Below are 13,935 nucleotides of genomic sequence, written 5' to 3' on the forward strand. Positions count from 1 at the left end.
TAATTTGGCTTAGGCTGGTACTGCTCGCAATTATCGTCCTCCCTTTAGGGGTCGATCGCACTACAGAGGTAGAGTTTCTCATGGACGTTCCTCTAACTATCGTTCTCCTCTTCTTGCCATTCCACCCTCCACTGCTGGTTACAAACAATAGCAGTCCTCTCTCATTACTTGCCAAATTTGTGATCGTCACGGCCATAAAGCTCGTGATTGTTATCAACGCTACAATCATGTTATCCAAAGTACAACCAATGCTCCCCCCTCTATGCATGTTTCCGAACTCTCTGAAGGCCCTTAAACAGACAACATGTGGTATCCTGACTCTGGGGCTACACATCATATCACCAGTGCCCTTGACAATATTCAACTGGCTCACCCTTACACTAGTTCAGATCAGGTTTTGGTAGGTAACAGTTACGGCTTGCCAATCACTCACACTAGTACTTCTTCTCTCCCTACACAACTCTCTCTCCCGTTACTCTCAATAATGTTCTTCATGTTCCCTCCATTTAAAAGAACCTTTTATAGTTTCCAAGTTTACTCGTGACAATAATGCTATCTTTGAGTTTCATCCGGACTTGTTTTATGTGAAGGATAGAGTAACTGGGACTTGTCTTCTCCAGGGAATCATTAGGAATGAACTTTACCAGATGCCCTTAGGCTACTTCTCTCCCCAAGCTTTCATTGGTGAACGTGCTTCTATCTCTCAGTGGCACTCGAGACTTGGCCATCCTACTTTTAAATTAGTTCATCATCTTGTTTCTCAATTTAGATTGCCTGTTACTTTTGAGAAAATTCAATTTGTGTGTGATGCTTGTCAAAAAGGAAAGAGTCATAAACTCCCCTTCTTGTCTTCTACTTCAGCTTCTAAAGCCCCTTTGAACTTGATTTATTCCGATTTATGGGGACCCTCTCCTATTGCTTCTATTGATGGCTTTCGGTTCTATGTTATTTTTGTGGATGCCTTTAATAAGTACACTTGGTTGTATCCTATGCATTTGAAGTCTGAAGTTGTTGGGTGTTTGTGAAATTTAAAAGTAACCGCAAGCGCACGGTATCGTGTAGCTAACGAGTCGATCTCAAGGAGATATGCCATTTAGAATTCAACTTCTTAATAGTAATGCGAGAGTGGAATGATTCAATTTTGTTAACTAATTAACTAAACTAAACGATCCTAATCCATACATCTAATGCAATCGAATTGAAACGAAAAATAAATTAAACACAATCAATGCATAAATAAAAGACAAGAAAAAAATGCGAACAATAAAAATAAAAAGGAAAAGGGAAGTGATCCGAGTGTCAGCTCTGGATCGAGGGAAGGGGAGTATAATGATAATGACTTTGACCGTGGACCCTTTACCGTAGCTTACAGTCCACCGATCGGGGGAACGAATATTAAAGAGGAAAAAAACAGTGCAGAAAGTAAATAACAAAGCAATAAACAAAACAATAAAAGGAAAAGGAAGCTTTAACCAAAGAGAGGCACAACTATAGGCATCTATGATCAAAGATCCAGGGGAAGGGAGAACAATAAATAAATTCTGAAAGTAAATTGCAGAAAGTAAATAACATAAAGTAAATTGCAGAAAGTAAAATGGAAACCTTAACCAAGAGAGGCACGAATGTAGGCATCTCTGATCAAGGATCCAGGGGAAGGGAGAACAATAAATAAATGCTGAAAGTAAATCCTAAATTTAGAATATGGAGGGGTAGATAGAAGCGGGAATGTAGGGAGGAGAGAAGATTAATAAAGAAGGTTACTTACTTGTGAATTGAACAAACGATTTGAATCTCAACCAGATCTAGATCTAGAATGATCTAAATCTGCAATTGCTAGACCCAGAGAAAAACGAATCTAAAAACTTGAAAATTGAACTTGAAACTTGAACTTAAATTGCATTACATAAAAAAAATTAAACCTAAACATTCAATCTAGAAATTAAAATCTCACAAATGCAAGCAAAGAAAACAAAAAAAAGCCTAAATAAACTGAAGAGAGAAGAAAGAGTGCTTCTACTAAGCTCTAAGCCACGTTCTCCTTTGATGGAGTATGCTCTCCTTTTATAGAGTTTACATGAGATATGAATCTTGACAGAATTTGAATCAAACTCAGGGTTCCTATCTGACTCAGCCAATTAGGGTTTTGACGTACTAATCGGGCCAACTTAGAGAGATCATATGCATAAGTCCATCGTTGGATTTGAGGATTAAGAAGTCATGAACCTCTCCTCCAAAAATCAGCACGATCGGACACCGGATGATCGTTCGATGAAGGGCTTGATCAAAACTGAACAGAGACATTCAAAAACGGGATTTTTGCCTCTTCCTTCTCTAAATATAATTCTTTTTCCTCTTTTTCTTTCTTTAATCAAATCTCAAATAGGAAATAATATATTGAAGTATGCAAGGACTCTTTTCTCCATTTGAACTCTCTCAATAATATCTCTGTAGATTTGATTGATAATTTATAATCTCAACCGTAGATCAAATTTGCCTTCTTTATCTCTTCAATATTTCAGAGTTGGCCCATAATCACATCTCTAGCCCATCATGCTCCAAATAAGGCCCATTTTCGCATTTGAGAATTTGAATGGACTCTTGACGTGTAAAATTGCATGATTCACGTCCAAAACTCCAGATATTTGCTAAAGTCCTAAAAATTCATAAAATCTGCAAAAACAACATAAAACCCAAGGTAGATCCACTCAAAGTGTGTAAAATGCATGTTTTATGCCATAAGATTTCACACATAAATGTGCTCATCATTGGGATTCTTCAACAATTTAAATTACTTGTTGAAATTTATTTTCCAGACGGATTAAACGCTTTCGGAGTGATTGGGGTGGCGAATATCGCTCTGTGTCTACCTTTCTCACTTCTTGTGGGATTGATCATTGCTCCCTTGTCCTCACACTCATGAGCAAAATGGGGTTGTCGAGCGCCGTCATTGCCATATTGTTGAAACTAGCCTTACCTTGTTAGCTTATTCTTCTTGCCCTAGAATATTTTGGAACTATGCCTTTGAAACTGCAGTATTTCTTATAAATAGGACTCCTACCCCTGTTTTGGGCTATGTCTCACCCCACTACAAACTCTTTATAGTCCATCCGGACTATGCCTTCTTAAGAGTTTTTGGTTGTGCATGCTACCCTTACCTTCGTCCTTATAACAAACACAACATGGAGTTTTCGCTCTAGCATGCATATTTTATTGGTTACAGTCCTCATCACCATGGGTATCGTTGCTTCAATCCTCAAACAAATAAACTCCTAATTTCCCGTTATGTTGTTTTTTATGAAAAACAGTTTCCTTTTCACCATCCATCATTTACTATGATTACCCATCACTCTCAACCACCTTTACCTTCTCTTCTTGGCCCTCCTCCTGTGTGTCCTTCCCCTCCTCCTCTGGTCCCCCCAACCCCACCCACACCCTTGGCCGAATCACCTTTAGAAGACCACGACTCCCCTCCCCCACCTAACCCCTATTTCTTCCCCTAACCTAATCCCCTCCCCTATGGACTCACCACCCCCATCCCCACCCTTGGCCGAATCACCTCCCCTTGGGCCCCACCCCTCCACCTCATCCTTATCCTCTTCTCCTTCTTTAGATCTTGTTACTGATCTCCCTTATGATCCTCACCATCCATCTACTTAATTCCTCCTACCACTTCTCTTAACACTCATCCCATGGTAATTCGCTCCAAAGCCCACCATCCACCCAAAGCCCTACTTACATCCATCTCTGATGATACCCAACTTAAGCCTACCTCTTTCACTATTGCCAACAAGTACCCTCACAAAGCGAACGGCTATGGATGATGAATTTAATGCCTTAATAAAGAATGACACTTGGTCTCTTGTCCCTCCTCCTCCTTAGACAAATGTTATAAGTTGCAAGTGGGTGTTTCGAATTAAAAGGCAGGCTGATGGTTCTATTGAAAGATAAAAAGCCCGCTTAGTGGCAAAAGGGTTCAATCAACAAGAGGGTCTTGACTACAATGAAACCTTTGGCCCCATTGTCAAACCCACTACTATTCGCCTGGTTCTATCTCTAGCTGTTACCCACTCTTGGCCTATTCGCCAACTTGACATCCAAATTGCATTTCTCCATGGCTTTCTAAATGAAATAGTCTATATGAAACAACGACCAGGGTTTGCTGACCCTCTTCATCCTGATTATGTTTGTTGCCTTCACAGATCTCTCTATGGTCTCAAATAGGCCCCTCGTGCTTGGTTTGATCGTCTTAGTTCCTTCCTACTGGAATTTGGCTTTGTTGGATCTAAAACTGACACTTCTCTTTTCATTTATCATGGTATTTCTGGAACAATTTTTTATCTTAATTTATGTGGATGACATCATTGTTATTGGCAGTTCTGAAACGTTACTATCAAAATTTATGATTGCCTCTGTCTTTGCCATCAAAGATCTTGGTCCCCTCCATTACTTTCTTGGAATGTCTGTTTCTTTATTCCCTAATGGTCTTCACCTTTTTCAACAGCAATATATTACTAACTTTCTTCGCAGGGCTAACATGAGTGATTGCAAGCCTGTTACCAATCCTTTGTCTCCCTTTACCCAGTTGAGTAAATTTTTGGGGGAGCTAATGGATGATCCTACATTATACAGAAGTATTGTGGGGGCCCCTATAGTATGCTACTATGATTCGTCCTGACATACAGTTTGCAGTCAACAAGGTCTGTCAATTTATGCAAAGTCCAACTCTTGATCATTGGTATGCTGTCAAAAGGATTCTGCGGTACTTAAAGGGTACACTCTCTTGTGGAATAGTCATCCACAAATCCTCTAATATGACTTTAACCGCCTTTTCTGATGCTGATTGGGCTGGATGCCCTAATGATTGTAAGTCTACCAATGGTTATGCTGTCTTCCTGGGGCCCAACATTGTTTCTTGGAGTTCTTGAAAACAATCCACTGTTGCTCGCTCCAGTATGGAGTCTGAATATCAAGCTCTTGCTAATGCCGCAGCTGAGCTCACTTGGCTACAATCTCTACTTCACGAGCTTCATATATTCCTAAGTGCTGCTCTTGTACTCTGGTGTGATAATATTGGTGCCACCTATCTCGCTGCAAATCCTGTTTTTCATGCTCGTACCAAACATGTGGAGATTGACTTCCACTTTGTTGGTGATAAGGTTGCCAAAGGAGATCCTCATGTTCGTTTCCTATCTATTAAGGATCAACTAGCTGATATTTTCACCAAGCCGCTAGCTACTCCAGTTTCAGCACCTTACTGGCCAACCTCAAGGTCACTTCACCTCCCTTGAGTTTGGGGGGGGGGGGGGCGTATTAAGGATATATCTGGAAAATCAACCAACATCCTAGCCGCCACTTCATCTCAAGCATATGCGGCTAGGATTGCTTCCAAGAGTTCCACTGCTGTTAGAAGTTCCATAGCTGATCAAACTTCCAAGAGTTCTACTGATGTTAGAAGTCCCACAGCTGATCAAACACCAGTTATTACATACAAGAAGAACTCTACAATTGGTACTCACAAAAACACTAGGCAACCCAAAGGAGATATTGATTGGTACAAACTCCTAATCAATATTTTATGTAATCTAAAACACTAGAGTCCTAGCACCACAACCACAAGACTCCTAGAACTATACAGAGAAGGACTCCAAGAACACTATGAATAAGGACTCTGTTTATATATAAAGCTATGAACTAATTCATTATAAATTAATGTGATTATTATTTTCTGTGCTCTTTCATACGCACACTTAGACTCTCTCTTTCCTCAATCTCTCTCTCTCTCTCTCTCTCTCTCTCTCTCTCTTCTTCTTCTCTCTTGCTCTCTTCAACTATTATTATCTTCAACATTGGTTGGGTATGTTGTTTTACAAGTCTCAATCTACAAGGGATGCGTAGATTAGGTTTCTAGAGCAACAATACATAATTTTATCTTTTTAGATGGATGAGTTTATGTCATTTGATTTGTATGGATAGAGAGGTTTCATACTTGAACATGTTCGGATACAGAGGTTTCATATTTTAACATATAAATATAATTTTTTCGGTGAAGATGAAAAGATAAAGGGGTTTTATTTACTAATAAAGCCTTGTTCTTTATGAAATTACTATTGCTCCCTCACTTCTAACGGTGTTAAGTGGTTGTTAATGTTGAACATGTAATGTCTATTTTACCCTTTATTAAAATTTAAAAGTAAAAAAGATGGCATTACCCTTATTTATAGAAACCATATTAAATGCCAATCATATCCTTACAATCTTATATTTTAGTAGGCGTGTCAATTTGCAGTCTGAACCGTTGAAACCGAACTGCTCCGGTCCATTATAGCCCGAACCAAGCCTTAATGGGTTGTGTTTGGGCTGAGGGTGGCAGAGCCCACACTAGCCCAAACCCAAACCGCAACTCTTTATAATCCATTTTATAGTAATACAAATATCATTTGAATCATTATATTACCACTAGGTAGTTGGTATAGACTATTAGAAAAATTGAGCATGAATTCAAAGATCAAATAGTCATTCTACTACTTGTAATGGACAATTAGAAGGATTAAGTATGAATGCCCAATTGAATGTACCAAGTTTGTTTAAATTAAGTAAATATTTACCAAATCCAGGGGTATTTCTTTTGTGTATCAAACTAAATACCAACCCAAAAAAAGAGACGGATTTCATAGAAGGGAAAAAAATTCAATATTCTCACAAAACAAGAACCCAATTTGAAGACAATCAATCATAGGCCATAGCACAAGTTGGAATTAAAACGGGTTTTTTGTTTGAAGATTTGTTTCAGGAGGACTATCCGGTGGAGCTTGAAGAATGAACTTGCAGTTTCTATGTTATGTTACTTACTATATAAGTTCTTGATTTCTATAAGATGTGGGGGATTTCTACAATATAGTATGACTTTTCATTTTTTTAATGAAAATTGATCAATAATAATTTTGCTTTCCATAGAATTTTGGCTCTTGTTGCAAGATGCTCAACTATTTATTTTTGTTATTTTCTTGCATACCATAAATTGTTAGCCCAAACCGTTAGTTAACTCGAGTATAGACCATTATCCCTAACCATTAGTTGGCCCAAACCGAAAATGGCCCGAAATTGTTATTTTGCTAATTTTATGGGCTGGGTGTTTTTGAGCATGAAACCATTTAGCTTAACCCGAAACCGCACCGTTGACATCCCTATATTTTAGAATCAATTTTGGATTTGAAAGAATACCAATTGTCTGGATATAAAATGTGATGAAGACTTAGATCAAGCAAGTTTGTAAACGAATTACCTCTTGAAATCTTACTTCTTCATCCTTACCTCCATCAAAATGTGCATTGTGGTGAATATGAATTGTTTCGCAGTATAAATTTAAGTTCAAACAGCATGAATAGTGATCTAGAAGAAAAGAAATGAATCTCCATGTGTGTATATTGTAATTTACACAAAAGAACAAAGATCTATGTTGTAGCGTAATACTTGTTAACGAGGGTCTTATTGTTGCACTAAAAAATAAAATATCTCATGAATTTTCAGGTAAAGTTCATCTTCAACAAAAACGTTGTTCTGAAATTATTTTTATCTTTGTTTTCTTCTGAGAATTTAATTGAAGATTGGTGGGACCATACGCTTATGATTGTTAAAACTCTCAAAGCTCGACTTAAATTTTCCACAATCATAATGATGGAAGTTTTACAAGAAAATTAACATATAGAGCAAATTGCACTGTCACCCCAAAATGGAGGCCTTATAGTACTGACACCCCATTTTATGTTTAAAAAACAGAGACCCAAAAATTAGATTTTCATTGGATATATTTGTCACTGAAAACCTTTCAGACATTGTTTATTTTAAAAAACATCCCCATACTAAACAATGTTTTAAAGGTTTTCAGTGACAAATTGGACAAATATATCTAATGAAAATTCAATTTTGGGATCTCTGTGTTTTTTAAACATAAAGTGGGGTGCCAGTGCTTTAATGCCTCCATTTTGGGGTGCTAGTGCAATTTGCTCTAAACATATAAAGTGTTAACTAATAGGAAATTTTGATAAGCATACATTAGATGAGTTTCAATTTTCAACTTGGAAAGAAATTTGATCTTCCTCATCTTTGTTTTTATTTTGAATTTTATTCAATCACATCTTTCCTTTATTTGATTGTTTTTTTTAGAGAAGAAAAATCACATCTTTACTATATTAAAGAAATGAAAATGAATTTAAAGTTAATTTTTCCCATAATTAATTAACATTAGTGTTATAACTCGATAAAATGGTAAATAAGTACAGAGATAACTCCAAAGTTATTTTTGTGAAAATATATAAATACCACATCATCAGTAAACTATAACAATAAGAGACAATAGTAATTGTAGACAAAGTTAAAAGTTGAATTAATAAATTTAAAAAGTACAAGAGATAAAATAATAATAAAATAAAAATACAAGGGAACATCAATAATTATCCCAAAGATAAAATAGACCATCATCCATAACATTGCTGAAGAATTTGTTAAAATATTAGAAAAGATAATAAGGGTCTGAAAACACATGATTTTTTTTGGATGGACGAGAATTGTAGTTTGATTCGAACGTTAGAAAGATATAGGGTTTTAACTTTTAACATAGAAGGTTATTATTTTTTTTAATTAGAAAATGGTATAAAAAAGCTTGCTTTATGATTAGATAATTTAGTAGAATAATTAGAGTAATTGATCATCTCTTATCAGATAGGGATACAAAGGTTAATAGTTTATACACAACCCCATCGTGCTTTATACTGTGGTACATCACTGCTCATGAACAAGCTCAGGCCTCTCAACAAATCTGTAGCTAAGGGACAACATCGAGCACCTGCTTCACAAAAATCCACCAGCGTCTTGATCATTGCTTGTTGCAGTTGCGTAGAAACTTGCTGTATTTGATTTGGATTGCTTGCTTTAATGCAATAACCAGAGTAAAAATTGGTCGCCCATGCCTTCAATGCTTGTCTTGATTAGATTTCCGCTGCAAAACTGAAAGGGCTTTTATAACCCATAAATAGACATATAAGCTCAACTGTAGTGACGGTACAGGAGGTATAATAGCTGAAGATGAACTCATTTGTTCTTACAATTTCTCGCATAACCTGAAGATAATCTGGATGGAGATGACTGGAAAAATTCAAATGGAGTTGCTGATGATCCTATAGATCTTCTGGTAGCGGTTGGTGAATCGGAAAGTAACGGTTCATACACAGGACTCCGACTTTTGGGTAGAGTAATAGATAATGGTTCCACATCTTTGTTTAGAGACCTAGACTGTAGCTCCATATTTCCCAGAGACAAAGCAGGTCCACCCATACGTTCTGCTTGCTGAAGAATATTGATTGCACTTGATCTGTATGTATAACGGAAGTATTTTAGAGCCAGCACAGGGCCCATACCAACTGCAACTGTTAACTGAAAATTTAAGAAGTCAAAAAAGGCAATTGTTAGTACATAGAGTTTTGTGATCATGAACAGCTCTAACCACCTAAAAGGGAAGCAATGACGAAATGAACTTACAAACATCGTTATCCAGTAAGATGGTTGTCCGCATATTCGGTACATAATAGTGTACATCCCTGCTGATGGCAGGCAACTGACTACCATGTTTATAACATAGAAGACCACAAGATTTCCCCAAATTGCAAGATGCTGCAGTACTGTAAAGGAACTGCAAGTTTGAAAAAAATTCAATTGTGAATCTGATGTTGAATAAGTACATGGAAGACATGAGGACATTTGGGCATCTGGTTTTGTTAATCATAATTGTTAATTTACTTGGTCTCTAGTGTCACAACAAAAGCTTGCAGCCAGATACATCCAGAGAGTGCGACCATTGACAGCTCTTCCATCTCACTTTTCTCATCGGCATAAGCATGAATAGTAATTAAAAACACAACAAGTGCCTGCAAAGAAAATTCTCAGTACCCAGATTAACAATAACAGAAGAAACTCTACATGGAAAATTAAAGAACCGTTTGACAACCCACCAAAAAACAATTTCTTGGTGTCTCTTGCTTCAAGAAACAAAAAATGAAACTGTTTTGTTTTAGGTGACTGTTGAGACATAAACTGAAACTTAGCAAAATTTCTGGTTCAAGAAACATTTTGACGCAACAACTATTTGTTCTTGCATTTGTTTCTCAAAGCAAAAGTTGAGCGCAAATTAGTTTTAAGTAAAAATGTGTAGAGGGGAATTCCTGGAATTTGACATTTTAAACATTCTCTGCTAAAATCCTGTTGATAATGTTTTTGCTTCCTGAAGCAAGTTTTATCAAATGCCTAAGAAAATCTTTTTTGCTTCCAGAAGCAACCAAAACTGTTTTTGGTGTTTTTCAAAGCAAAAATACTTAAGAGTTATCAAATGGGTCTGAATTATCATTACACAGGTTTGCAATATCAGAAAACCTTCTATACAAGAACTAGAGAAATACATAATCATGTTATGCATCTACCTAATTTTCAATCAAATTTATGTTTGAGGAACTGGTATTACTGGAGTAAAGCCAGAGTCTCAAAGATATTCTTGAATTACTTTGCTTGCAACATCCAGAATAAATGATAAAAGGCAGTAGCCAGAACTTTTCTCGAATACATTTGGCTGTTGCATGACCAAACTAATTGATAAAAGAGGGGCCTGATGACCAAGTAGTTGTAAATGTATTTATAGCCTGAGCTACTTTTTCGAAAGCTCCATTCCCATGCTTCATCACAGTTTAAAAGGCTCCAGTAATCTTGAACACCAGCGAAAGCAATCAACAGGGACTTGGTCATGAAATCCATGCTTTAGAACAATTTAAGGTAGCCAAGACTTTCAAAACATTGTGTGTTGTAATTTCGAAACTCATGCAAGAGTTCAATGACGGCAGGTATGAAGGAAGTAACAACGGCAAGCATGGAAAATAAAATTGCAAAACATTTGCACTCACATGAAAAAGAGACCTCCCAAACCATCCAGCAAATGTGCTCGGATTCAAAATCCTGGTTCAAAGATTAAATCTTAGTCCATGATTGGGAGCAAACCTACGGACTTAAGGCAGAAAAAGTTTAGCTCCATAGTCCAAAAGGAGGATGGATATTTATAAAATTTGGTCTAAAATTTAACATAAATAGAAAAAGTACCAACCTCCCTGCTTGGCAATAAAACAGAATTTGTGGGTGTTGCATGACTGTTCTTTCACTAAGATCTTTGTCAAGGACACTGACTAGTACTGGTACACTAGTGTAGAAAACATTATAAGCCATCAGACTGACAGAATTGAAGAGGCTAGTTCCAGAGACACCTGAGATAAAAGAGAAACTGGCATTGTGCTAGTGTTAGTTCAAGAACAACTTTGAAGCAAGCGTGAAGTCAACAGGAGCAGTTATCAGGATATGACAACTTGGATAAGCTTCTGGAATCAAATTTATGGCTTCCATGTTTATTCACATCCCCAACCATGTTACTGTATAAAGATAAAAAGTTGCTTCCAGAAGCATAACCAAACACACCATTAGAAAGGGAAGCAAAACAGGAAACGAGAGAGTCATAGAAACTCACAAGATCTGGATAAAACAAATCACTAGAGATTTGTAGAAAGAATACTGCGAAAGAAATGCTGTCCGGTTGTACGAGTAACGCCCATGGACAAGTATCAACCTTTTAAGAAACCTGAACTCTGCAAGATGATGAAGGATGCCAGGCAAACTAAGTACTTTAACTTGTGGCCACCAAAAAATATCCATGGGGTGCTATGAACTGAGATTTAAATAAACAACAAAAAACGGAGAGATACTGCATGGGGGGGGGGGGGGGGGGAAACACTGCATTAGTGCATTATAGTTGAACTCAGCCATATATATCATGCTCTGCCCTTTCTATCTAGCACCATCTTTCCATTTAATCAAGGCTTGGCTCTTTACTTACCAGCTTGGCTCAAATCCATCTGTCCTCCAGCTTGTCTCTAAACCATATCACTCTTACATGTAAAATCATTTGTCTCCATGCAGCAAGATAGCAACATTCTGTCATCTTTACCTTATCACGGCCAGTGGCCAGCATCAAATCTAGATGCTAAGCAAAGGTTCTAACAAAAAAATTCATTTACAACCTGTTTATAATTTTTGCAACTTATCTGTCTCAGCATCCTAATTTCAGCCACATTCATTATGCAGAGTTAAATTGTTTTACACTATTTTAGTCTTACATCGTTATCTAGTGCTTAATTGGAGTGTTCAACTTGCACACAGCTCCCAAGACATTCTTTTTAGTATGAATGCTACTGCATTAGTCTCACCTTTGGCATTATTCATGCAGATGCAATAAAATATTGAATGCATTGGAGTATCAGCTAGTAGATCTCACAAGACATCATCACAGCAAAAATGGAAAAGCTGGATAACTTATGAAGTAAATAGATATTTATGTAAGAAAATAACATATCTTAAACATAGTTGTCAAGGTGTCTCCTAGGCGATCTGGGCTCTTTCTTCAGTCTAAGGCGACAGCCACCTGTTGGCACTTCACAAATTTGATTGGTTTATCTTAATTGTTTTTATTTTAATGAATACGCCTAAATTATATCCTATGATTTTCTTATTATATGATGGTTTTCCCATGTTAAGTCATTACCAACATCATAATATCAATATTGCGTTATATGGCTTTGATATTTCTGACTAGTCACATACTGCACCTAAGGCATCAAGGTGATGCTTAAGTGGAAGGCTTTATCCTTTCTTACCAAAAAAAAAAAAAAAAGTGGAAGGCCTTATCTTCTAGGAATCCCTCCAAAGCATTCAGTTTCCTAGTCACCCTGACAACTATGATGTTTGAAATATGTAAGGAATCCTTATTTTTAAGCATGGCTGATGCTAATGCTAATATTGTTGGTATGTAGAGGTACATGACCAAGGGTACCGTGGGGGTATTCTTGTGTCATGTATACATAGTTATCAGATGAAATTTCGCCGTTTATCCAGTTTTGGTAGGATTTCAACCCCCAATTTCGGGGGGTATTTTAGGTCATTTTACTGAAATTGATGTGTAGCCTAATTTGATGCCAATTAACACACTAGGAGTGCTAATTTGGCCTAAAACATCACCTAAATGGGTTCTTGATGGGCACATATCCGGTTTTACGGTAAATCTTCAAATGACCTTAACTTTTGATTTGGGAGGAGTTACGGGACCCACACCTTTTTTTTCCACTAGGCGTCGAAACGGCAAAATATTGCCAAATTTCGGCGATACTTTACCACTTTTTCCTAGCCTGACTATTCAACCCCTCTTCTTCTTGCTCGGATGACAAGCAAGTCGATCACAAGAGTAAGTTTCTATTTTATGATATAATATCTAGTTTCTATTTTGGGCGTAACCCAGAGTAGAAATTAATCCTAGGCTGGGATAGAATCTCTGACTATTAATAAAGCCTTACCTGAGGGAGTGAGTTTCATTTGAAACCTCTCTCTCCTTCTCTTCATTTGTTCCTACTTCCTCATTCTTTCCATCTCTTATTCCTGTGGTTCTGGTTCTCTAAGCTGCAGCCACTGTTACATGGTATCAAGAGTTTAAAACTGGTGCTGGTGAAGACTTTGGCTTTGTGATTTTGAGAGTCCTTCCTCACTTGTTCCTTTTCTTGTACTGCTACTTGATTGCTGTTTACTGATCAGACCATTATGATATAAAGGTTTAAATCCTTTTTAAGATTGATTGGTATATACTTGTACCTGTGATGGAGTTTTCCTAAGCTGAAGGAACCTTTTCTGGTTTCCTTGATGACTGATTGGTGCATGATTCAGCCACCCAATGAAATGCAAATTGGATTTTATTCTTCTGTTTACAAGGACCACTCTATCCCAAGGTGAAGTTTTTCTCATGACCTGATTCTCTTTCTCGGATACACCTACAATGCTGGAGGCTGTCCTGCTATATATATATAA

At 37.1% G+C, this 13,935-nt stretch overlaps 1 protein-coding gene across 5 annotated transcripts in view; it reads right to left on the bottom strand.

The window, feature by feature from the left end:
- Positions 1–8,409: 8,409 nt before the first annotated feature.
- Positions 8,410–13,935, bottom strand: part of ALA2 (aminophospholipid ATPase 2) — a 113,746-nt gene continuing 108,220 nt past the window's right edge. For 3 of the 5 annotated variants that reach the window (XM_089167715.1, XM_089167716.1, XM_089167714.1), the window contains exons 20-26: positions 11,555–11,672; positions 11,141–11,314; positions 10,944–10,995; positions 9,793–9,920; positions 9,535–9,685; positions 9,102–9,429; positions 8,411–9,012 (exon numbers count right to left, since the gene is read on the bottom strand). In XM_089167715.1, coding sequence (XP_089023841.1) covers positions 8,969–9,012; positions 9,102–9,429; positions 9,535–9,685; positions 9,793–9,920; positions 10,944–10,995; positions 11,141–11,314; positions 11,555–11,672 — 995 coding nt within the window. In that variant the 3' untranslated portion in view covers positions 8,411–8,968. Of the gene's footprint in view, positions 9,013–9,101; positions 9,430–9,534; positions 9,686–9,792; positions 9,921–10,943; positions 10,996–11,140; positions 11,315–11,554; positions 11,673–13,935 lie in introns of all 5 variants that reach the window. The other 2 variants (XM_089167718.1, XM_089167717.1) reach the window with 2 other exon arrangements.

Source organism: Hakea prostrata, chromosome 9 (genome assembly GCF_041222555.1).
Source record: "Hakea prostrata isolate BN-2017 chromosome 9, UWA_Hpros_2, whole genome shotgun sequence".
Lineage (NCBI taxonomy): Eukaryota > Viridiplantae > Streptophyta > Magnoliopsida > Proteales > Proteaceae > Hakea > Hakea prostrata.